The 25,074-nt window shown below is 40.0% G+C and overlaps 1 protein-coding gene across 5 annotated transcripts; it reads left to right on the forward strand.

Moving 5' to 3' along the window:
• Nucleotides 1–14,628: 14,628 nt before the first annotated feature.
• LOC110876798 (pentatricopeptide repeat-containing protein At4g01570) lies at nucleotides 14,629–20,359 on the forward strand. 5 transcript variants are annotated; one of them, XR_004867880.1, is made up of 4 exons: nucleotides 14,629–14,812; nucleotides 16,319–19,069; nucleotides 19,378–19,484; nucleotides 20,005–20,359. XR_004867880.1 is itself a non-coding variant. In XM_035977890.1 (2 exons), exon 2 carries the CDS (start codon nucleotides 16,457–16,459, stop codon nucleotides 18,818–18,820), a length of 2,364 nt encoding a protein of 787 aa, XP_035833783.1. In that variant the 5' UTR covers nucleotides 14,629–14,812; nucleotides 16,377–16,456; the 3' UTR covers nucleotides 18,821–19,170. The 5 variants fall into 5 exon arrangements, 1 of the variants encoding a protein (XP_035833783.1); XR_004867878.1 differs by having other exon boundaries at nucleotides 16,377–19,069; XR_004867879.1 differs by having other exon boundaries at nucleotides 16,377–19,069; nucleotides 20,014–20,359.
• The last annotated feature ends 4,715 nt before the right edge of the window (nucleotides 20,360–25,074 follow it).

The raw sequence follows: 25,074 nt of genomic DNA on the forward strand, positions 1-25,074 counted from the left end.
TAACATCAAGTTGATTGATCGACCATTTGTTATTAATAGCAATAGATAACACAGTGCGGATAGTGGCAGGTTTGACGACCGGGCTGAATGTATCTTGACAATCGATGCCGACCGTTTGAGATTTACCATTCACAACTAATCTCGCTTTGTACCGATCCAGACTCCCATCCTGTTTAAATTTGTGGCGAAATAGCCACATGCATCGAATAATGGGATGCTCGGTTGGACGCGGAACCAATTCCCAAGTATCATTATCAATTAATGCTTTATATTCAGTATGCATAGCCCTTTGCCAATCTGGGTCAAAGTAAGTGCTTTGTGGGGTGAGGTGGGTATCGGGGATATGGTTTCAGATGTAGGTATGGATAGGTTGTATTTGGGATTTGGTTTGAGTATACCAGCTTTGCCCCTAGTAGTCATCGGATGGGAATTGTAAGGAACAGGTGAAGATGAGGGTTGTGGAAAGTGGGGCGGTGATGGTGGGGCCGAGGGTGTAACACCCCGTGTTTTCGAATGTCAAAGTCAAAGTCAAAGTCCAAGTCAACTTTGACTTTCTTTGACTGTAGATAGTCGATTTCGTGTCTTAGTTGTATTATGTGGAGTAAGTGTTGTAATCAGCAAGAATCGAAGTAATCGAATGTGTTATAATGCGAACCGATCTACGACTGTAAATGATAGGAAGTAACAATGCGATAAAGTTAATCTAATCAGAAATCAAACCGATCTAACAATCAATCGAACTCGAGACTCGAATTATGCGAATTTGGTATTATTAAACGTGTGTGTGTGCCTTACGTGTTACTTGTGCGTGCTACTTTATGTTTGGTGTGGTATTCAAGCAAATCAATCGAAAATCGAATCGAAACTCGAAAAGCAATCAAAGTCAATCGAAACCGACATCGAAATGTGACTTATAGAAGATTGTATGCTAGATATAGTGGTTGGGATTAAAAGTAATTTGACTAGGAACTCTATCGTATCCGTATCATCGTCCATCAAAATCGAAACGTCGAAAATCGTCGCAAAATACCCGAAGTACGTGGCGGATCGAACAGGAAGCGTCCTGATCGAACAGGCCAGCCGATCGGCTAGCACTTTGCCAGCCGATCGAGCAGCCCACTCGATCGGAGTTCCCAGCCGATCGGCTGCCACTTTCCTCTTTTGGAAGCCTATAAATAGGGCTGTCATTGTCATACTTTCCACTTTTGGAAAGCTCTGACCGAACCAGCCATCTTCTTCATCTTTTTCTCAGATTTCTCTCAATCCCGGTAAGTTTTCACTCTAATTCTTGTACGTTCTTAATCATTACTTGATTCTACACCTTTCTATCTTTCAAAACTTGGATTCTAACCGCGAAATCATCAAGATCTAAGTGTTCTTGGGTGATGTCATCATGGTGTTCTTGAAGAACATCATGTTTTGGCCTCATTCCACTATGATTAGCTTAGATCTAACCGATTTCCACATAAACAAGTTAAGATCCATCATAGATCTAAACATTTCATAATGTAAAGGATTGAAAGAAGGATTTCCAACTTTCTTTCAACTCTTTTACACTCAATGCCTTCAAAACCGGTAGAAACGGAGCTTGAACCGGCTAACCAATCATTCAAATGGTTGGGAGGGTTCGAGATTCGGGTCTATAAACAAGGTTCACCGATAACGGTTAAACTCTAAACCGGCATTCCAAACCGTCAACCGGCCGGACTTGGGTGGTTCCTGTTCGAGCCAAGGGAACAGGTGGGAATGAAGGTTATCATAGTTCAACACGTTGTCAAGGTACCTTGAAAGAATAACAAATAAACAGACAACCAGGTGTTAGATGAAAGGCCGACCAGGTAAGAAATGCTGGCCGAACGGCTAGGCTGTTAAACAGCCCAGCTGATCGGATACGCCAGCCGATCGACCGGGCCAGCCAATCGGCTAGCACATGGCCCCACACTTCCAACCCTTCGAAGTATAGTGTTGACGAAGTAATGTTCAACCAAATAGGTCGCTCGATTGGTAAACATTACTGTTCGGATCATGAGATACTATGCTTCAACACTTAGCTATTTTCACAACTTGTTCGTAGTAGAGAATGCCAGCCGATCGAACAGACTGTTCGATCGAGTGACATTCAGTTGGGGACTAACTTTGAAGCTCCTAGCCGATCGAGTGAGCTAGCCGATCGAGTGAGCTAGCCGATCGAACGAACCGTTCGATCGAACGAATTGAAAAGGTAGGAACACTTCAGTGTTCTCAAATACTGCAACAAAAACTTCAAAAGTTCAAATCCCCTAACACAAACACACTAGAGGAAGAAACAATCCACTCGAATGGTTCAGCCGATCGAGCCAACCGGCCGATCGAACAGGACTGTCCGATCGGGTATACCAGCCGATCGAACATGCCGTCCGATCGAACCTGCCGTTCGATCGACCAGCCCATTCGATCCATCCATACTTGTTTACCTTCCCGCGTTACTTATCGTTATGCTATCGAACTATTCAGGCTAATCTTACTCTCAGGGCTCCCTTCAATCCACAATCAATCACTGTGAGTATACTCGATCCCTTTTTGCTTTAGCACTTTTGGGTGTTACATACGTTACTTATCAAATCACAATCAAACACAAACTATTTGAACGCTGACCGAATTGCATGTGCTATTGACTAAATGAATGCTGTTTATTATGTTTACACGTGGAGTGCTATCTACCTGCCTTAGCAACATAGTACTATAGTTTGGACTCAGCACCCGTTCATACGGGGGTTGTTAAGGACAAATACTTGCATGGATTACGGTGGTAATCATGTATTGCGAACCGTCTCGGACGGTCAACCCGCAGTCGTTGGTACCGATGGTCCCATGTCGATAATTAACATGCATCGTTTTCCTCTGTGTACGTGCCTGGTTATGCGTAAACTATTCGAACTCTATATGCTATTATCAAACTTGTGTGCTCACCTTTACATTTTATGTATTGACTTTATTTTAACGTATGTGACAGGTAATTAGAGTGCTTACTTGCTAGGAAAGCGAGGCAATAATAAAGCTTTAGAGCCCATCTAGCAGTTGTAGGTCGTAGCCTACCTAGGGGTCTCTAGAAGTGGATAAACTATAGCCATGGAGCCGTTGGAGTTGTTCGATCAAGCATCTATGGCATTAGTTGTCTGTAGATCTTGTTCGGACGAGTCTTAATGACTCAGGGCCGTACTTTTAAACATTTGGTTTGTAATAAATTAAATCTGAGTTGTCGAAATAGTACTATTTGTTTAGTTGTATTCTATGATAACTTGTTTATTTACTTGGGATACGGTATGGGACGTATCACTTAACTGAATTTGTAATAATAGTTGTTGTGAAAACTTCTGGACAATCTGTTTCGCTCAGTGCCGCGCCCCAATGATTCCGCCATCGGTTGGGGTGTGACAGGGGGTAATGTGGGCAGTGATGTGGTGGGGTCGTGATGTGGTGTTGGGCCGGTTTGTGGAACGTGGGGCGATGATGATGGTCCGGTTTATGGGAGTGGTCTGAAAGGTGGGGTTGGGCTGGTTTGTGCGTTTGGGCCGGTCGGTGTGGTTGTGGCGGGTTGTAGGTGTGGGCCGAAAGGTGAGGGGGTTTGTTGAGGTGATGTAGTATGGTTTGGAGTGGTGGGTTGTGAGATGGTTGTGGCAGTAGGGAATTGATACGAGTGGTGGTAGATTGGTGTGTCATCCAGAAATGTGTAGGATGCGGGTGGGTTAGATGTGGAGAAAGGGAAGGTTTCTTCATCGAAGGTCACGTGTCTAGAAATGTGGACTTTACCGGTAGTGGGATCAAGACAACGATAACCTCGAAAATTAGGTGGATAACCGAGAAATATTCACCGATTGAACGAGGATTTAGTTTATTTGTTTCAGTGGCAGAGAAGTTTGGGTAGCATGCGGATCCGAACACCCGTAGGTGATCATATGTGGGATGACAAAGGTATAGAGCAAAGGTGGGGGTGTTATAGTTTAGGCGGGTAGTGGGAAGAATGTTGTGAAGATAAGCCGCTATATGCAAGGCTTCAACCCAAAAGGTCGGGGGGATATGGGCGTGGGTGAGAAGCGCACGGATGATGTCGTTAAGACGACGTATCATACGTTCGGACCGCCCGTTTTGGGGTGAAGTTTGCGGACATGAGAAACGAAATGCAAGACCGTTGGTGGATGCAAAATTGTGAAATGCATTGTTATCGAATTCTCCGCCTAAATCACATTGAAAGGATTTGATATTTTTGTGAAATTGAGTTTGAATATATTTATGAAACTTGACAAAAGTGGGAAAGGTTTCTGATTTGAATTTTAGGGGGTAAACCCAAACATAATTTGAAAAATTGTCAACCAAGACCATATAGTATTTGTATGAAGCATTACTAAGAACAGGTGAGGTCCACAAATCGCAGTGAACAATATCAAAAGGTGCATAAGTAAAAGAATTAGAACTAACAAACGAAAGCCGTTTACTATTGGATATATGGCAAGAGTCACAAAAAGCAAATGATTGTTCATTACATGGAATATTAAAACGACTAGAAAGAAATTTTAAAACTTGTGTGCTAGGATGTCCAAGACGGTCATGCCACTTATTGGTTGCAGCTGCGAAAAGAACTTGACGAGGTGGGGTGAAAGGGTAAAGATCACCGGTGCTATCATGGCGCGAAAGAGGTTGTCCAGTCTTGAGATCCTTCAATGTAAAACCATATGGGTCAAATTCAATGGAAACAAGGTTATCACGAGTAAATTTCCGGACAGAGATTAGGTCTTTGACAACCGTGGGTGCATAAAGTATGTTGTTTAGGTGGTAAGTGGTGTTAGGTGTTTTATGGTAGCCCTTACCCGATCCCAAAATTGGCAAAGATTGACCATTACCGACTAAAATATTTGCATTAACTGACTTAGAAGATGGGAAATTGATTTTACCTTGATCCGAAGTGATGTGCGAAGAAGCCCCGGTATCCATGTTCCACTGTGGCATACGTTGGTTGAGGATGAGGGTTGATAAGGCAGTGCCGAGTTCGGTGGGTTGTAGTGGATCGATAGGGGTTGTTACCGGGTAACCGGGTTGCGGTGAGTATGGATACGAGGGTAGTGGGGCTGCCAGGCCGTAGCCAGGGGGTGGGGTGGTTGGGTTCGGCTGCTGTGGGGGTGGAGTGGGGTTGTTGGGTCAGGTCCAGTTGGAGGTCCATGGTGATTGGGCTGGATGAGGGCAAGGAGGTGGAGCGGCCCACCAAGGATATGGGTTGTAGGCTTGATTGTAGGTTGGAGGTTGGGGGTTGGATTGGCTAGTGGGTTGGTTCGGGATTTGGTAGTAGGAGTAGCGACCCCGGCCACGTCCTCGGTATGAGTTGCGGCCGCGGCCCCTGCCCCTAGTTTGGTTACGAGGCTGGTAAGTGTCAAAGGTTTGGGCTGGGTGATATGGTTGGGGGGTGGTGGGTTGGAAGCAGTATGGTTTGGGTTATTATTGGTAGTGTTTTGAGGGGTGCCATGGGAAGCAGTAAGGGCCGAATGGGCTTGTTGACGAGCAGCCTGCCGTCGTTGCTCACGATCAATCATCTCTCTAGCATCATCCCATGACTTATCAACCTGAGTGATGAAAAAGGCGACGGTGTCATACTCCTGAGGAAGACCCGTAACCATCTGAAGAACCAACTGAGACTCACTAACCGGGTGACCGACATCATTAAGTTGTTCCGCGAGATCTTTCATCCGTTGAAAATACTCATTCATAGATGAGCATGAGGCCATAGTAGTGGTTGTAAAAGCATGTTCGAGGGTTGCGGCTCGAGAGTTCTTGTTATTAAGAAAAATGGTTTTGATCCGATCCCACGCTTGTTGAGCCGTTGAACCTGTTTCAAGGACACGAGCGAGATAGGAATCTGAAAGAGTTCCATATATCCATTGAAGGACAATGGAGTCAATCTTGGACCACGCCTCGTAAGACGGATCGATTTTGGCTGGGGGCTCGGTGCCATCGATATGGTCTAACACATCATACCCGTGGGCATGAAGTCTGAAAAGTTTCACCCATGCGGAGTAGGTAACTTTTTCGCCATCAAGGATGCGAACTTTGTTTTGAATGTTTGTTACGGAATAAACTGGGTGAAGGGTTTTGGAGGCGGAATCGGTGGTGGTTGTTTTAGTGGTGGTATCGGTGTTTTTGGGTTGGTCGTCCATGGGAACGATCGGAAAAAAAATTGAACGAAGGGAAGGGAAGAGCTACAGTAACGAAGGGGAGAGCTATTCTAGCTCTGATACCATATTATGGTTTGTATATTCCTTGATCAATACAATATCAATGATACAATATATAAGCATCGATGCCCTAACTAACCTCCTATCTATATGGAGAGAATATAAGCTTCCTATTATACTATACAATAATATGGTAACAATATAATGGCTAATATCTATGACATGTAAGCTAAAGAAAAAGCTGAATGAACAATGGTAGAGATCAAATAATTGTTCAAATGAATAAATAGAATTTGGCTCGCACTTTTTTTTGTTTTGCTAATCTATAATGTCATTTCTAGTATGAATAGGTGTAAAAGAACCAGATCACTTATATATTAACACCATGTGAAAAAAAGTTTGCGACATTAAACTAGACTTCCAATAACAAAATAGAACATATACCTTTTTTTATTATATTACTCCCTCAATAAATAATCTTAGATTTTTAAAACAAAATATCTTATATCAAATCCAATACGATATGCCGTTGTTACCTTAATATTCATATTTCATATGGTGAATGCATAATCTTTCTTTTTCCTCTCAAATAAAAGCCTCATTGGTGCTAAGCATGAGGGAAGGCTAGACATTTAGTAATTTCTTTTGTGACCAGGATAAAATATCCACTGAAGCGACTAATTCCATGCATTTTGTATGTCTGATTGCAGAATTTGCATAAAATTTGTGTTATCAAAAGGATTTGATTATTGAACTATTAAAAATTCTAAGGCTGGGAGACTTTTTCTCTGAGAAATACCAATCGTCGCCGGATCCCTAATAGCCGCCGGTTGGCTCGACGATGATGAACGACGTGGAATAGAGTGCGAGGTAGCTCGGTTCTCCTTGTGGGTGTCATCCTTGAGTTTACCTTTCTCACTATTCTGGGTGGTTTCTGAATCCATTCGCCGCACGGGTCTGTTGGGTTCCCGCCGGTACTTCTCATGGAGGTTGTTGATGAAGGTGAGCCTTGGAGGGGGTATAAGGATAAAGGGTCTGGAAAAGGGAAAGGTTTCAATCACAGGATCGTCAAGTTCTTTGTCTCTAACATTCCTAAGGGCTGTAGGCCTTGGGATCTTGCCAACGCATTCAGAGCCTTTGGTGATATATCGGGAGCGTTCATTGCTAAGAAGAAGGACAAAATGGGAAGGACGTTCGGTTTCGTCAGTTTCAAGGGGGTTCTGGATGCGGTCGAGTTGGAAGGAAGGATGAATAATATGAAGTTGGGAGGGAACAAGCTTGTTGTTAACGTCGCCAAATTTGCTAAGGAGAATGTCGGTTCATTCAATGACGGGGTCTGCTTTGGCAAAGAGAGTTCGTTTCATCTTAATGGTTGGAAGACAGACGGCCCAGCTCGGAAGCCGGAAGGCCCTGCCCGGAAGCAGGCTTCGGTGTTTAATGCCTCGTCTAGTGGTAAGTCGTTCGTTGATATCCTTCTTAACAAGTCCAGCCCATGTCAGGAAGATGATGTAGTGGAGGTTGATTCATCGGTTTTCACCCTCTCGGAGAAGTTTGGGAGATCGTTAGTGGGTCGAACGGTGGATTTCTCTATTCTAAGGTCTATCAACGTATTACTTCAGGAAGCAGGTTTTAAGGACATTGTGATTCAGTACTTCGGCGGTCTAACGGTTCTTCTTTCGTTTTCTGAGGATATGGCTGCCAAGTGTTTTGCAGAGGACAGTGGTACCTGGGCTCGTTGGTTCTCGTCTATCGATCCTTGGGTGGGTCAGTCCATGCCGTTTGAGCGCTTAGCTTGGATTAATATTTTTGGTGTCCCCCCACACCTTTTATCACCGGGCGTTTTTGATCTGATAGGGGGTAGGTATGGGAGAGTTGTGCATGGGTCTAAGTTTCACGAGGATGATGGGGACCTAACCTTCGACTGTCTTGGTGTGTTGACGGACAATGGGAACCTGATCTCGGGGGCGTTGAAACTGAGATGGCAGGACAAATTGTTCAGGGTCTGGGTTACTGAGGAACCTAGTGCGTGGGTTCCGGATTGCTTGGGCAACATCGATGATGTGGACGACATGTCGTCGGAATTTGAAGTTGGTAGCCGGGAGGATGTTCTGTCGCCGTTTGAAAAATCCTCGTGTAAGGAAGACGAAGAGGTGGAGGAGAATAACGTTACGCCAGATGCTTCTCATGCGGACCAAGGATTGACGGCGCAAGGGTCGGTGGGGGTAGTTCCAATGCATGGGGAAAATTGCAACATTAAAGATACTCCTGTTGGTATGGCTTTTGAAGTCCAAGGGAATATTCCACCTCTTTCTACTCCTTCCAGGCCTTCTTTTAACGATCATTGGGCTAATATTGTGGGCCATCCATCTTCTAGGCCCAGAAAAAGAATGAGGAGTGGGGCTTCTGTCTATTTTGAGGATATTGTGGACAGTTCGGTTGGGCCCAATGGGGTTGCTAGTAGCCCATCTAAAGATAAAGGGGATTTTAACTTAAATGTCCAACCCGAGGCTTCGTTTGATAATCAGCCTGTTTGGAGAAGGAACTTAGTGGGATGCGATGCCAATCCTGTGGATTCTTCAGTCGGTGTTGATTCGCAAAATATTGATGATATGGATATTAATAACACAGTGGAATTCGGGCGTTTGGTGGGTGTAGAGCTGGAAGGTCACGAGGGTAGGGTGGAGCAAGCTATTAGGGAAGAGAAAGGTATTAATGGGGTTCGCCGATGAATTTCCTATCGATTAACATCAGGGGTTTTGGTGTGGATAGAAAAGCTAGTTGGATCAAGGATATTCGAGTCAAAGAAAGGGTTTCGTTTGTGGCTTTTCAGGAAACAAATAAGGCGGATATTCCGGACGTTGATATCGATCGATACTGGGGTCGTTCTGGTTGGGCGAAGGAAGCTGTGAACCCTACCGGCAGGTCCGGCGGCCTTCTCTGTGTCTGGGATCCAGGTTTGTTTTGTCTCTCCTCGGTGGTTAAAGATCCGAATTTTCTTTTGCTGGTTGGGAGGGTTAAAGGGTGTTCGATGGAGGTGTGTATTCTTAATATATATGCTCCCCAAAAATCTGCTGACAAACGGGCTCTGTGGCAACGGTTATTGGTGGAGAAAGCGGGCAGGAATGGGTTGTGGGTCCTGCTAGGGGATTTTAATGTCGTTCGTAGAGCGGAGGAGCGTAAAAACTCTAGGTTTAAAGCCCGGTGTGCAAGGGATTTTAACCAGTTTATTCATGATGCGGACTTGTGCGACTTTGATTTAAAAGGAAGCAGGTTTACTTTTATGGTGGAAAGTGAGAATGGGAGGAAGTTTAGTAAGATTGACCGAATTTTAGTCTGTAAAAATTTTCAAAACTTATGGCCTGAGGCGTTTGTTAGAGCCCTTCCGCGTGCCCATTCTGATCACAACCCTCTTCTTTTGGTGATCAAGGACTTGAATTTTGGGGCGAAACCCTTCCGTTTCTTTAGCTCTTGGCTCGAGAGGCCGGATTTTGCATTCGTGGTCGAATCGGCTATCGCGAATTTTTCTGCGGAGGGTCCCCCGGACCTGATTTTATCTCTCAAGCTTCGGTTTCTTCGGTCAAAAATTAAGGAGTGGAGAGATGGCCTTCGGCGGAAGGAAGGGGAGGAGGAGGAAGAGGCTAAAATGGAGTTAGAAAAGCTCGACGAGGAGATGGAACTTAGAGCACTTACGGAGGAAGAAGAATGGGTTCGCCTTGAATGTAAGAAAAAATTGCTTGAGGTTGAAAGTTTTAAGGCCAAGGATATGAAACAGAGGTCTAGAGCTAGGTGGGCCACGGATGGTGATGATAATACAAAGTTTTTTCATGGGCTTGTCAATAAACGAAAGGCGTCCAATGCTATTCCTGGCCTGCTCGATAACGAGGTTTGGGTCTCTAAGCCTAGGTTGGTCAAAAAGCTGGTTTATAATTTTTTCAGGAAGAAATTTAAGGAAGACCAGCCGGTTCGGCCGGAGCTAGTGTGTTCTTTTGATAACCTTCTATCTGACGAGGACGCCTCTTTTCTGATTTCGGAATTCTCGAAAGAAGAAATCAAGAAGGCGTGTTTCGATTGTGGTAGCGAGCGGGCTCCGGGGCCGGACGGTTTCAATATGAAGTTTTTCAAAAGGTTCTGGGACTTATTTGAAGAGGATTTCGGCAACATCTTCAAGCATTTTTTCGAGACAGGTTCTTTTTCTCGAGGTGTCTCGTCCTCATTCATTGCGCTCATTCCAAAAATTAAAGACCCGGGTGAATTAGGTGATTTCCGTCCCATCAATCTAGTGGGTATCATCAATAAAGTGGTTTCGAAAGTGTTGGCGAATAGGCTGAAAATGGTTATCGGATCGGTGATTTCAGAAACCCAGTCAGCTTTTCTTAAGGAAAGGCTCATTATGGACGGTCCTCTCATTCTCAATGAAGTTTTAGCTTGGGCTAGGAAGAATGGTATCGAGTTGTTCCTTTTTAAAATCGACTTTGCTAAAGCTTATGATAACGTCAACTGGCATTTTCTCTCATCTATTATGCAACAACTTGGGTTCCCCCCTAAATGGTGTCTTTGGATTCATGGCATCCTTTCTTCGGCTCGGTCCTCGGTTCTAGTTAATGGCTCGCCGACCTTCGAGTTTTCGTGTGGTAAAGGCATGCGTCAAGGTGATCCGATCTCGCCTTTTCTGTTTTTATTAGTTATGGAAGCCTTCTCTAGCATGGTTAAGAAAGCTTGCGGGGTTGGGGCGTTAAGGGGAGTGTCGCTTCCGAAGGAGGGGCCGGTCTTATCGCATCTCCTCTATGCTGACGATTGTGTGTTGATCGGAGAATGGGCCAGGAATAATATTAAAAAGGTGACTTTGTTGTTAAGGTGGTTTTATATTTGCTCGGGTTTAAAGATCAATATGAAAAAATCTAGCCTCTTTGGTGTGGGGGTGGCTCCCTCCGATATCGAAGAGATGGCGGATCTTCTTAATTGCTCGGTTGGGTCTATGCCGTTTTTACACTTGGGGATTTTGGTGGGTGCAAAAATGAGTAGAGTTGCGAATTGGAATTTTATTTTCGACATATTTGAATCGCGCCTTGCTTTATGGAAGGCTTCTCTGTTATCTATTGGCGGCCGTGTCACCCTCATCAAATCGGTTCTCGAGTGTCTGCCTAATTACTATTTCTCTCTCTTCAAAGCTCCGATTTCGGTTGTTAATAAATTACAGGGCATCATAAAGAGATTTCTTTGGGGTGGGGGGAGCTCGGTTAGCAAGCTTCACTGGGTTGCCTGGGCTCGGACCTCGGCTCCGATCGATATGGGTGGAATTGGTCTCTCAAACCTTAAGGAAATCAATATTGCTTTGCTTAGTAAATGGATTTGGCGTTACCGCAATGAAAGCAATGCCCTGTGGAGAAAGGTGGTGGATTCGATCCATTTCTCAAATAGAAGCTGGTCCTCGATCCCGTTAAACAATAAAATTGGAGGAGTGTGGAAAGGTATTGTCCAAAATGTCATAAAAACCAAAGTGGAAGGTGTCTCGTTGCTTCAAAATTTTAAAGGCCTGGCTGGAAACGGACGTCGGATTAGGTTCTGGCTCGAACCTTGGGTCTGCAACGTGCCTCTTAAGGATCGGTTTCCGCTGTTATTTCGGTTGGAATCCAAAAAAAACTGCTGGGTTTTCTCCCGTTATAACAGTGATTTGCAAGCCTTTTCGAGTAGTTGGGGGTGGTCTAGAAGTCCGGAATCGGCTGAAGAGTGGTTCGAATGGAACGAGTTTATCAATTTAATGGATTCGATAAAACTTTCTGACTCGGAGGATAAATGGGAATGGGTCGGCGGCTCGGATAAAGGATTTTCTGTGGGAGCGGTTAAATGTTTTCTTCGTAGCGGCATCGATTTCAGTAATAACTATGTTTTCAAGTGGTCGAAGTGGGTTCCTAAGAAAGTTAACATTCTGGCCTGGCGCGCGCAAATGGGTCGGATAGCTACCTTAGACGCCCTTACCAAACGGAACTGTTTTAATGGCGACAATACTTGTGTCATGTGCGGAGATGGTAACGAGACTGCAGAACATCTGTTCTGTTCTTGTGCGGTAGCTTCGGAGGTTTGGTTTCTTATAAGTCGTTGGCTCAAGATTAGTCCGATCTTTGCCTTTTCTCTTACCGAGATGCTTGATATTCATGAATTTTCTGGCTTGGGATCTAAGGCGAAGGACATTTTTAAAGGTATTATCATGGTTGGTTGGTGGTGTATTTGGAGAGCGAGGAACGAAACTAGATTTTCCAATAGGCATTTTTCGGCCATAAGCATTGCTGAAGATATTAAGTCCCTAGGTTTCTTATGGTATAGTAACAGATCTAAAAGTAAAGATGTATCTTGGGCGAATTGGGTTTCTTTCTCTCTGATGTAATTGGGTGTTGTTGTTGTTGTTTGGCGGCCCTTGCTTTCGAGGGTTGGCCGTTGTGAATAAATGTTAATTTTCAAAAAAAAAAAAAAAAGGATTTGATTATTTATAGAACATGTGTACATGTAGATGGGCCATGAATGCTCCGACCGTCCTCTAGTATCTAGACACACGCATGAAATCATTTATTATAACCTATATGGTAAGTGAAAATCTTACTTTTAAGCGTTTGGTGTCCTCAAGTAAGTTAAGAAGTTGTCTATTTATCGTATCAACTAATAAAAGATTTACCTGACCTCTATTCCTAGCAATATTTCACATATAGCAAAGCTATGATAGGGTTGGGAGGAGGTGGGATGCAGTCAAACATACACACATTCTAAGGAATAGTGATGTTGGTTCTAGAAAGACCCCGACTTTAAAATAAACAACAAGCAAACAAACACTACTGAAAAAATAAGGCTACCAATAACCAAAAAAAGGTTCATCATATAACAACAATCACAATTTGTTTGAATGTGATGCTCTCTATCCTTAAATTATTTTTGGCATCGTTGTTTAACGAAATTTTATACAATGAATGAACGTCTTGTGTATAAACTGTGACAAATCATTTATCAAATTGCTTCATGCTGATACGCTTATTGAGTATTTGAGAAACTAAGAAATAATGTTCAAATACTAATATGATTATTTAGCTATCTGATATATGCAAGAGAAAACAAGTTTTTGACTAATTAGTTTTCTGGTGATGTTGAAAAAAAGTTTTTGACTAATTAGTTTTCGACAAAATGAAGTGTCGCTGAATTCTGATTAAGCAAACAAACCAATTTGTTATGTCGCTAAATGTTGGTTGTATACCAATTGCTAAGCTCTAACTTGATACAAATTTAAACGTCGACGACTTACTACTATCACGAACGGCCAAAAGGGTTTGTGTGAGGGGGGTTTTTATAGTGTTACAAATGGGGTCTAGTCGAGGTTATATATAAACATCTTCCTGACTTTTTGAATGGATGTCTTTCTATAGAGTCACAATGGTTTATCGACAATCACTAACCAATCATGCCCGAACCCAGTTCCATACCTGTAACCCACCAATCGAGTATGAAAAATACCCGATTTATACAACTCTACGTGTAGGCAGGGATGTTCGTTATTCAGTTAGCAATCAAATAAACCGAATTCTGAACTGAACCATAACCAGAAACCGAACCGAATAACTTATTCGGTCTTTTGTTCGGGTTGTAACCCAAATGAATAACTTATTATTCAGTAGTGACCAAAACTGACTTCAACAGCCAAAAAAAACCCTAGACGATCGATCGTCTTCAAATCTTCAATTTGTTCAGAATCAAACCGATTAAGAGCTTCAGAATGTTCGATAAACCTATTAATATCTTATCTGCCGCTTTTAGAACAACTGTAACTCTGTAAGTGTCTCTATTCATAATCTACCAAAGGAATTTCAATTGACAATATTAAGGCTCTCATGTATCTATTTGATTTTGTTTTGCCTTGCGTTGTGTTGAGGTTACATTGGTATAATTTAACTAGGCCTGGCAAAAGTAACCCGTTAAGCTGAGTTTGGGTTCATTTGGGTCATAATAATAAAATTTTGGGTTGTTTTGGGTTTAGTAATATTTTTAATGGGTTAAAATGGGTCAAATGAGTAAAATGAATAAGTTGGAACGGGTCAATACGGGTCAAATGAAAAATTAGAGCGGGTGAAACAGGGCTGAACAACAAATTAAGCGGGTCTTTGAATTCGCCTCTACGCTCTGTTCCCGACTTAACTTAACGAGTGATAAGAAAAGAAAGTAAAAGTGAGAAATGAAAGGATTAGAAAGGAAAAAAAATTGTCTTTCCTACCATTTCCTCCCAAATCGAAAGGAAAGCAAAACTAAAGAATTTAGCCTAATTTTTCTTTCCTTTCCTTTCTTAAATGAAACTCGGGAACACAACATATTTTATTTTTCTTTCTTTTATTTCCTTAAATGAAACTCTGGAACACAAAATATTTTTACTTTCCTTTTGTTTCTTTTCCTTTCCTTCCACTAATGAACTCTGGAACACAGTGTAAAGGATCAAGGAATGAAGGATGATGCCTGAAAGTCTAAAATCGTCTCTTCTCTATCTAGATTCTAGCATCTAAAATCGTCCATTCATCTCAGAAATCATCTCACCCGTAGTCAATTAATCATCTTCTACAATCTACATCATGTCAACCCTAGAGGTAAACATCGTATGTTGCATTATGTGTGTCGATTGTTGTAAATTATGTGTGAATATGTGTTGATTTCTCTGAATTTGTGGAGAAATTAGACCTAATTTGTTTGTTTAGTGGTTAACTTTTTAGTTTTGAGTTGTTTATATTGATGAGTTGCTTGTAGTTAGGGTTTGATGATTAAATTTCTGCAATTGTAGCGTCGATTGTTGTAAATTTTGTGTTAATACGATGTTATTTCTGTTGATTTCAGTTAATTTGTGAAGAAATTTGACCTAATTAGTTTGTTTAGTGGTTGATTTTTCAGTTTGATTTGTTTGTACAGATAAGCTTCTTGTAGCTAGGTTTTGATGATTGAAAATCTGCTGTTGTAGCGTCGATTGATGTAAATTCTGTGTCGACCCATGAAACAGTTATGTCCGATTTAACAAACAAGTACGGGTGTGGCGTCTTTAACGCTGTTTTTGGTCGAAGGTCAAGACGATCAGCGTCCACAGGTTCGCTACCTGTGGACATTGATGTGGCCGACTTCGTTAAAACTACAAGCAGCCAGAAGTCTGATTTAACAAAAGTTTTATCTATTATTTATCTGACCCATTTGAGCTTTCTCTTTTAGCTACTTTTATTACTTGACCCGTTTGAGCTTTCTCTTTTAGCTACTTTTATTACTTGACCTGTTTGAGCGTTCTCTTTTAGCTACTTTTTTTATTTGACGCATTTGAGGTAAAGCCAACCCAAATCGACTAATTCATAAGCTAATGGGTCAAAATATTACCTCTACATACCATGGTCACCTAAACTCCTTATATCTTTACAATAGATCACACTTTGTCCAGCATACTGTGTATATTACAATTTTCTCGACTTCAAAGAAGTTTAAAAAAACTAATATTTTTCTTATTATATTAAAGAAGAGTATGTGCAGCTAAAAGAACTATGCACATGTATGTTCCCTCTTGTCGGAAGTTGCATACTTATGCATACAATTTTCTCTGACCCGAACCTGTTTTGACCCGAACCCATTTCGACCCGAACCCGTTTTGACCCGAACCAAAACAACCCTGTTTTTAATTGACCCGTTTTGACCCGAACCCATTCTGACCCGAACCCGTTTTGACCCATGACCCGACCCGACCCGTTTGCCAGGTCTAAATTTAACCAGTTTAGTTGCCAATAATTATTTTAGGTAAAATAGATATGTTTATAATAGTTGCAGGACAGATTGATTAAATCAAGTTATGGTTTATCATGTTACATATTATGATAAACTCAGTTAATCCAGTTGAAATCGGTTAATTTGGTTTTTCACTGAAACCGAACCGGATTTTTATTCAGTTTATTCGGTTCGGTTAAGCTTTTATCTTATTCGGTTAGGTTTTGGGTTACAACTGAGTGAAATCAGTTAATTATGTTGTTTGTTTGGTTAAACATTTATCTTATTTGGTTCGGTTTTGGGTTACTACGAATAAAAATCAAAACCGAGTAAACTGAACTGATGAACACCACTACATACAGGTAACCAGCTGAGCTAATAGGCCAATTGTGAGCTGAATTGGTACTTTTTGATTTTCAGATAAAATCTCTAGATGCAACAATGGTTTGTGTCTAATAGTGAGAGAGAACAGATGAACAGGTGTTTTCTGGGATTTTACAATGCTTCATGGACGACGAAGAACAGCATTATTCCACAAAGTCCTTTTCCGATGGCTACACGTTCGAAACAAAACCACAATTACTCAACCCCACACTTCACCAACAAAGTTGGATACTTTTCTCCTTGTTGCTTCCATAGTGAAATCCCTCTCTGAGCCCGGTGGCACTCGTAACCTTAACAATGTTGAATCGAGTCTTATTTCACTCTCCGATTCACTGGTTCTTGAAATCCTGAAAAGAAACTCTCTTGATGTATCTAAAAAGATTGATTTTTTCAAGTGGTGTTCTCTCAGGCATAGCTACAAACACTCGGCGGGCACTTATTCCCAGATGCTTAAAACCCTGTGTATAAACCCTGTGATTCATAAAGATTATATTTTTCACCTTCTTTCCTCCATGAACTTAGAAGGCGTAGTTCTTGATTCATCAACATTCAAATTCCTCCTTGATTCTTTCATAAAGTCCGGTAATTTTGATTCTGCACTTGAAATATTGGATCATGTGGAGAATATTTTAGATAAGTTAAATCCTGATGTTTACAACTCTGTTCTTATTGCCCTTGTTCATAGTAATCACTTAAACATGGCCTTGTTTACATGGTTTAAGCTTTTGGATTCGGTTACGCGTGAAGACGTTGGTTCTATCGATCTCGCGGCGTGTAGCGAGTTGCTTGTTGCACTAAGAAAGGCCGGCATGAGATCCGAGTTCAGAAATGTTTTTAACAAGTGTAGAGAAAAGATTAATAATTTTCCGGTTGATGTGTGGGGGTATAATGTATGTATTCACGCGTTCGGTAATTGGGGCGAATTGGAAACTTCATTGAATCTTTTCAAAGAGATGAAGGAAAAGGGTGATCCTTTAGCTCCTGATTTGTGCACTTATAACAGTCTGATTCAATCGCTTTGCTTCAATGGGAAGGTGAATGATGCGCTTATCGTTTGGGAAGAGTTAAAAAGCTCGGGTCATGAGCCGGATGAATTCACGTATCGTATAATCATACAAGGCTGCTGTAAATGCTATAGAATAAACGACGCCACCAAAATCTTTAGTGAAATGCAGCATAACGGGTTTCGCCCGGATACTATCGTGTATAATTCTGTTCTTGACGGGTTTCTGAAATCGAGAAAACTTACGGAAGCGTGCCAGCTGTTTGAGAAAATGGTTGACGATGGGGTGCGGGCTTCTTCCTGCACATACAATATACTGATCGATGGGTTGTTTAAAAACCGAAGAGCCCAAGCTGCGTACGCGTTGTTTGGAGATTTAAAAAAGAAAGGTCGGTTTGTGGACGGAATCACGTACTCCATTGTTATATTTCATATATGCAAAGAGGGAATGATCGAAGAAGCGTTGGAATTGGTGGAAGAAATGGAATCCAGAGGGTTTGTTGTCGATTTAGTTACGATAACTCATCTCTTGGTAGCTATTAACACTGAAAGTCGAACGGATTTAACCGACAGACTCTTGAGGCATATAAAAAATGGTAATCTGATGCCGTCGGTTCTTGAATGGAAAGATAACATGGAGGCGTTGTTGAAAGATCCAAAGAACCAGAAAAAAGATTTCACCCCTATGTTTCAAAAAGGTGATTTTAGAGAGATAATGTCGTTAATTACTTCACGTGAGTCGTGTTCTTCAAGTAAAGAAGCCATCGACCCATGGTCATCATCACCGTACATGGATCATTTGGCCGATGAGGCGAAATTGCAGCGCCAGCTACTGGTTTCATCGAGGGGAAAACGTGTTCAAGAAAAAGGTGTAGATTCATTTGATATTAATATGGTGAATACGTACTTATCTTTATATCTAACTAAAGGAAAGCTAAGTTTAGCATGCAAACTGTTCGATATTTTTAACGATTTGGGTGTTGATCCTGTGAATTACACTTACAATTCGCTAATGAGCTCGTTGGTGAAGAAAGGGTATTTAAATGAGGCGTATGGAGTTCTTTCGGAAATGGGAGAGAAGGTTAGGTCTGCTGACGTGGCAACGTACAATGTGATATTTCAAGCGTTGGGAAAGATGGGTCGGGCTGATCTGGCGGGTGCGGTTTTGAGGAAATTAACGGAGGGCGGTTTTCTCGATATGGTGATGTATAATACGCTGATTAGTGTATTGGGAAAGGGTGGGCGGTTTGATGAGGTAGATAGGGTTCTTGAGCAGATGAAGAAAAGTGGGATAAACCCTGATGTTGTTACGTATAATACGCTAATTGAAGTTAATAGCAAAGCGGGTAGATTGAAGGAAGCTCAACGGTTTTTGAAGATGATGGTGGATGCCGGTTGTGCTCCAAATCATGTCACTGATACGACCCTTGAGTTCTTGGAGAAAGAAATTAAAAAGGCGAAACAGAAACGAAAGTGAATTTTTTTTGAATTAGATTCTGGTAGATTTGCATGAGTCTAAACATGTTTAGAGGTCCTTGTTTGATAAGAATGTAGGTCAACAGTCAACGGCAAAGAGTCGAGTCTGATACTTTTTAGAAATGAAACTTCACTTGAAGAAGATGAGTATAAAAAATCCATATTATGTGAGATTTTTCTATGCTTTTTGCCAGATAGGAGTACCGGTGTTGGGTGTATCAAAATTGTACTGCGAGTTAATAGGTTTCAGGTTAGCTTTTTTACTTTCTTTGTTTCATTATGTTCTTATTGTTCTTGCATCATTCATTTATTCACGTAAACCAAATGCATAATGCGCATTGATGTTCATTATTTGTTTCGTTGGCTGAATTACTATACTGTAGTTCATCTCTATGATTGGTTTAATCATCTTCAAGTGATGCATGTTTGTCTAAAAGTAGTTTACATGGGCTTTCAAAATATGGAATGCTACTTTATACAAATTTCAAGCGTTATTTCCTTTGTTACCTGTTTGTCTAAATAAACTACAATTTTTCTTTAATATTGACTAATTGATAGATCAGTGTTACGTATGACCTGCAAATCTGTGGAAAGTGTTAGGTTTGAGCTCTTATTGTGTTCTGCTGAGAAAATGTCTACTAGAGTCATTAATAATATTCATTCTGGTAAATTCTACTTTGATAGCATTTTTGTATCCTAACTAGGGGTGCAAACGAGCCGAGCTGAGCCCGAGCTTGACCAGGCTCGAGCTCGAGCTCGGCTCGATTTGAGCTTTGTTTTCAAGGCTCGAGCTCGGCTCGTTTGTATTTTCTCAAGATCAAGCTCGGCTCGGGCTCGGCTCGTTTATTATCTATTAATTAATATATTAAATAAAAATAATATAAATAATAGACTTTTAGGCTCGCGAGCTCGATAAGTGAAGCTCGGGCTCAGGCTCGTTTACTAAATAAGCTTATTTTTAGGTTCGAGATCGGCTTGTAAACAAGTTTGAATAAGCTCGGCTTGTTTACACTAAGGCTCGATAAGGCTTGACGAGCCTAACGAGCTTCACATGCGAGGCTCGAGCTCGGGCTCGATAAACAAACGAGCTTTATTTTAGGCTCAAGCTCGGCTCGGGCTCGATAAGGCTCGGCTCGTTTGCACCCCTAATCCTAACAGATATCACTGAAATGGTTATTGTGAAAGGATTGACAGATCCACATGTTCTCCCTGCACCATAGCGATCAATAAAAGGAAACGACATGTTATTCCACCTTCTGCCCCGTCGATCCACACAAAGAGGTGGCACAACTGTGATAATCAACAAAGCATTCCCACCTGGAATCACCACAGAAGCCACGGTGTCAACACTCGTGTTACCGCCAGTCACACCAAAGGCAAAAAGGAAGATGCACCCCCTCCCCAGGTAAACATTATGCAAGTATTGGGAATGTTAGATCCCTTGGTTTTAAAAATACTAAAAGCATTGACATTACATATGGTTAAACTTCCGATTAAGGCAACATTCAATAAAATTAATTGAAACTTAGATCATGAATTATATAAATCGGCCATATCAAATTATTAAACTTTTATGTGTTTCTTTGATTTAATTTCATTTTATTTTATAGGGATTTTTACATATTCCCCCCTCCTAAGAAGCTTTATTACATATTTCCCCAACCCGTAAATTTAATTACATATTTCCCCTTCCTAAAGAAGCCTTATTACATATTTCCACAATCTCTAAATTTTTATTACATATTTTCCCAATCTCTAAATTTAATTACATATTTCACCTTCCTAAACCATATATATTACATATTTATCCATTTCATTAAAAATACTCTTATATAATTACTATTTTACCCCTAATGAGTTTATTAAATAAATAACTACAATATATTTCCTAGCTTCCTGCAATAATTATAAATTTAAAAGTAACAACTTGAATAATATTTTTAAATCTTTGTATTAGAATATGTGTGTCGTTATTAAAAAAAAATAGAGAGAGTACGTCACCATTCATGTGATCCAAAGTTTGAGAGGGTTCTGTAATACAAAAATAATTTGTTGAAAATATAACATGCTATCGAATCCTTGTTCTTTAGAAATAAAAGTTGAATTCTTTAGATTTAAAAGTTGAAATTATTGATGCATCAAATCGACTGCCGACGTGACGTGTGGTTTTAAAATTATTATTATCATCCAAATAAACAAACAATAATTTAATGTTATATTCTTTTTTGAGATTTTCACAATAGTTTATTTTGAAGACTCGCTTGTTCAAAAATCACATATCCTCAAAGATTTTGTTACAAAGATTTAAAAATATTATTCAAGTTGTTCTGAAAATATCAAGGTGTCGCATTGGCGTCTCTTATTGGATATTTTAGTGTAATTTGAGATTGTGTGTGACATACAAATAAGAGTGCACGCTTATTTGAATGTCATCGGGACTAACGGGGGATCCAAGGGGGCCGCGCCCCCTTGGCGGGGGTTCGGGGGCAGCACCCCCCCGAGAAGCGGGGTCCAAGGGGCAGAGCCCCTAGCTGGACAAAAGTCCTTTATCGAAAATGCATTAGAAATTAAATTTCGGGCTAAATATGCACTTTTGAAACATGAGGGACTAAAGGTGTTTTGTTCAAAATGAAAACTGCAAGCAGTTGTGGAAAACTGCAAATACGCTCTCTCAAACAATTTTGAAAAACCCTAAACGAATTTACAGTTCGTAAGAAATCCCTAAAAAATTCTCTCAACCAAATTCTCATACAGAAATCTAGAATCAATTCTGATTTTATCCGATCAAAGATTGGTAGCCACTCCAATTGTTTGATCTGAAAGTGAATACACGACTTCAGATTTATCCAAGAATTTCGAATTTCCCCAACATCTCTCTCCTAAGTGGTGAAGGTTCTAGTCTCATTGGAGACATAAGCTTTAGTAGTGTTTGCCATTCAAAAAATATATTTTCTCTCAAGCTAATAGACTGTGTTTATCTCATTGTCTACGTTAATGAAATTGAGCATTTAAACAACAATGCAAAAGCAATTATAACCAGAAAGTTAACATTGAAATCTGCTTTAAAAAAAGACCTGCTCAAATAAGAGAGATAGAAACAAGCTTTTTCACCCAAATTTGCTTTGTAATTCGTATAACATTTGTACTAAAAGCTTTGGAAGATATAGAAAGAAAGAATATTAAGTGTATATATGTATGTTGGACAATAAATTTGCAGGTAATGGCCCCATGCTCACATGTTGTCTTTGTTTCTCGTGTTTCTCCTGAGGCGGTCTATACCTCAATCAAATCTGATCCTCAATGATCAGCTTTAATTATCATAGCCCATGATCATATATTATTGTTTAAAAATTCGTTAGCCTGGTTATATCCATCTATTTTATTTTTTTATTCTTGTTTTATTAGTTTGTTAGGTCTTGATAGTTATATTGTATTGCACTATCTTTATATATAAAGAAACATCGATGAGTTAAAAAAACACTCTTAGCACCAAAATATATCATGTATTTTTTTAGAGTTAAATGCCATTTTAGTCCCTGTGGTTTGGGCCATTTTGCTAGTTTAGTCTAAATGTTTCATTTTTAACCTGTGGGTCCAAAAAGGTTTCACAGTTGCCATTTAGGTCCACTGGGTTAACTTCATCCATTTTTTCGGTTAACGAGAAGGCCAATTCGGTCATTTTATATGGCTGAATTGCCCTTTTAGTTAACAGAATTACAAACAAAATGACCAAATTGGCCTTCTCGTTAACAGAAAAAATGGATGAAGTTAACCAAGTGGACTAAAATGGCAACTGTGAAACCTTTTTGAACCCACAGGTTAAAAATGAAACCTTTGGACTAAACTGGCAAAATGGCCCAAACCACAGGGATGAAAATGGCATTTAACTCTTTTTTTTTAATTTCTCTTATGGTATTAGATCCTAAGATTTGTAGACATGAGATAGGAATACACAAACATGCCCATGACACCATTCGAGATAAGATTTGTAACATTTGTTAAGTAGATAAGATTTATGTAATTATTTTTATTATAACTAACATATTCTATTTAATAGTATATATGTGTGTGTGACACATGAAGTACATATGAAGGAAAGATAAAAAAAAATATAAAAGCGGTTATTCCCGTAAACTTAGACGTTGTGTGGCACATGACTGACTACTAACTGATCATCAGTCCTTCACTCACTTTGATCAAATTTCAATTTTCCACGCCATGTTAGCATGGCAGGCATTATGAGGTGGAAGAAAAACGGAAGAAACCGTCTCCAGAATACCATAATCTAATCGATAATATATTATTATAACTTATAAAGTATCCTGGTTGGTATAAAGAGAACATAAATTAATAATCTTTTAATGTGTTATGTCTGTAACCACTCTAGACAGACGGTTAATACTATATTCAGTAATGGATATAGACGTGCACTGTGGGGTTCTAGAGTAAACACTAGTGTATAGTGAATAAATCCTGACTATTGATTTACATCATCAAATCGTAAAATACACTAGTGTATTTTCATCATCAAATCCTGGCCATTGATTTACACTTGTGTATTGATAATCAAGGGATAGGATTAGTTCACTAGTGTTTACAATTAAAGGGGTTGTTCACTAATGAATCTAACCCTACATGTGTATTCTTATTACGAAATAACTTATAAAAAGAAAAATACAACAATCATATATTTATATTTATATATGTAATGTATATAGCGGTACGTGTTAAACTCTCTAACTATTATTATTTGTGTCAAGTATCATGTAAAAGTGCATTATGTGTTTTTTTCATTTAAACTTTGGTTGTATAATGGTTAATCAACATGTTTAACAAAAACATATCTTTTAATTAGTTATTAACAGTTAGTTTGTTAACGGATTGAAAAACATAGCTTTTAAGGTATGTTAAGACGTTAATCCAGGTTTTCTAATCTAATTCGGGAGGTGGCAAATAGGAGCCGAAGTACTTACTAATTGGATAAAATTTATGAAGGGTGGGAGAGCTCAAGAGAGGAAATCGGGTTGGAGCCTGGAGGGGCTCGGGAGAGCTAAAACACCGTCCCGCGGTTTTGGTACCGGATAAGGTATTAAGCTTCCCGTCGGGGCTGCAGGAAGCATTCCATGTGGCCTCATATCGGGTTTCTTAACACCGAGTAACCGACCATGCTCATCACTTTTAGGTTCAGTTCCTAAACCGGATACTGTTTTGTTTGTTAAATAGACATGCATGCTACTCATTTCTATAACTCTATTATAAACCATCATCCCTCTATTAATTACCAACTTTCATCCTCCCTCACAATTCACTATTTAGTTTTACCTTGTTTTCATTGGTTTAATTGTGATATGCTTTCTTTTAATTATTGGTTTAATTGTGGTACAACACCACCCATTTTAACCCTCTCAATTTATTTGTTTAAGAATAACACCCTACTCACTTCTTAACTCTCTCAATTTAGTTGTTTAAGAATTTATCACTTTATTATTATTATTATTATTATTATTATTATTATTATTATTATCATTATTATTATTATTATTATTTTAATATTACATGTATAATGATTATTATTTAGTTTGGCATTAGACTTGAAAACATTTATTTTTGTAGTTCAAACAAAATTTAAATTCTTTATCATTCAAAGTCTCAATTTAGCGAGTTAACACTTCGTAATGCGTATGCATGGTTCAACATATTGACGTCTATATCTTTCTAAAACTACTTGAATAGTCCCCAAGTTTTCAAGTTTTGTTCTCGGATAGTTCCTGGGTCTAACTTCAGTTACTTTTCTCTGTTAAAATGATGTGAAATGACAAAAATACCCTTACCTTAAAAGGCCAAACCATAGGGACTATCCGGGCGTCGTCTTCATTTTTATTTATAAAACCCCACCACCACACCTCATCTTCAACCTCCACCCACCATCACCCTCCTCCGCCGGAAAAATAAGTCGTCGCCGCCCCGCAGACGGCGGCGCTGCTGATTTAACAACACTGTGAACTGTTTATCAAATCACAACATAAAAATAAGTCACCCACCATCTCTCTTTCTTTCTCTTAGTAATTAAGAATCCAAATTACCTGTGAAATATTGTAAGATCAAAATTAAGATAAATTAAAGCATAATCAAGATATCACTGATAACAAATACGATGATCAGAAACATTCGAAGTAAAATTATAGGTCGAATCAAAATCAAATACATCCACGTAGCAAAAACTGAAACAAAATAAATGCATTTCACGTAACAAAA

This window comes from Helianthus annuus, chromosome 9, assembly GCF_002127325.2.
Source record: "Helianthus annuus cultivar XRQ/B chromosome 9, HanXRQr2.0-SUNRISE, whole genome shotgun sequence".
In the NCBI taxonomy this organism is placed as follows: domain Eukaryota; kingdom Viridiplantae; phylum Streptophyta; class Magnoliopsida; order Asterales; family Asteraceae; genus Helianthus; species Helianthus annuus.

What these genes read in the sequence shown, in the direction of transcription:
- LOC110876798 (XM_035977890.1), top strand. Translation starts at nt 16,457, where the DNA reads ATGCTTCATGGACGACGAAGAACAGCATTATTCCACAAAGTCCTTTTC.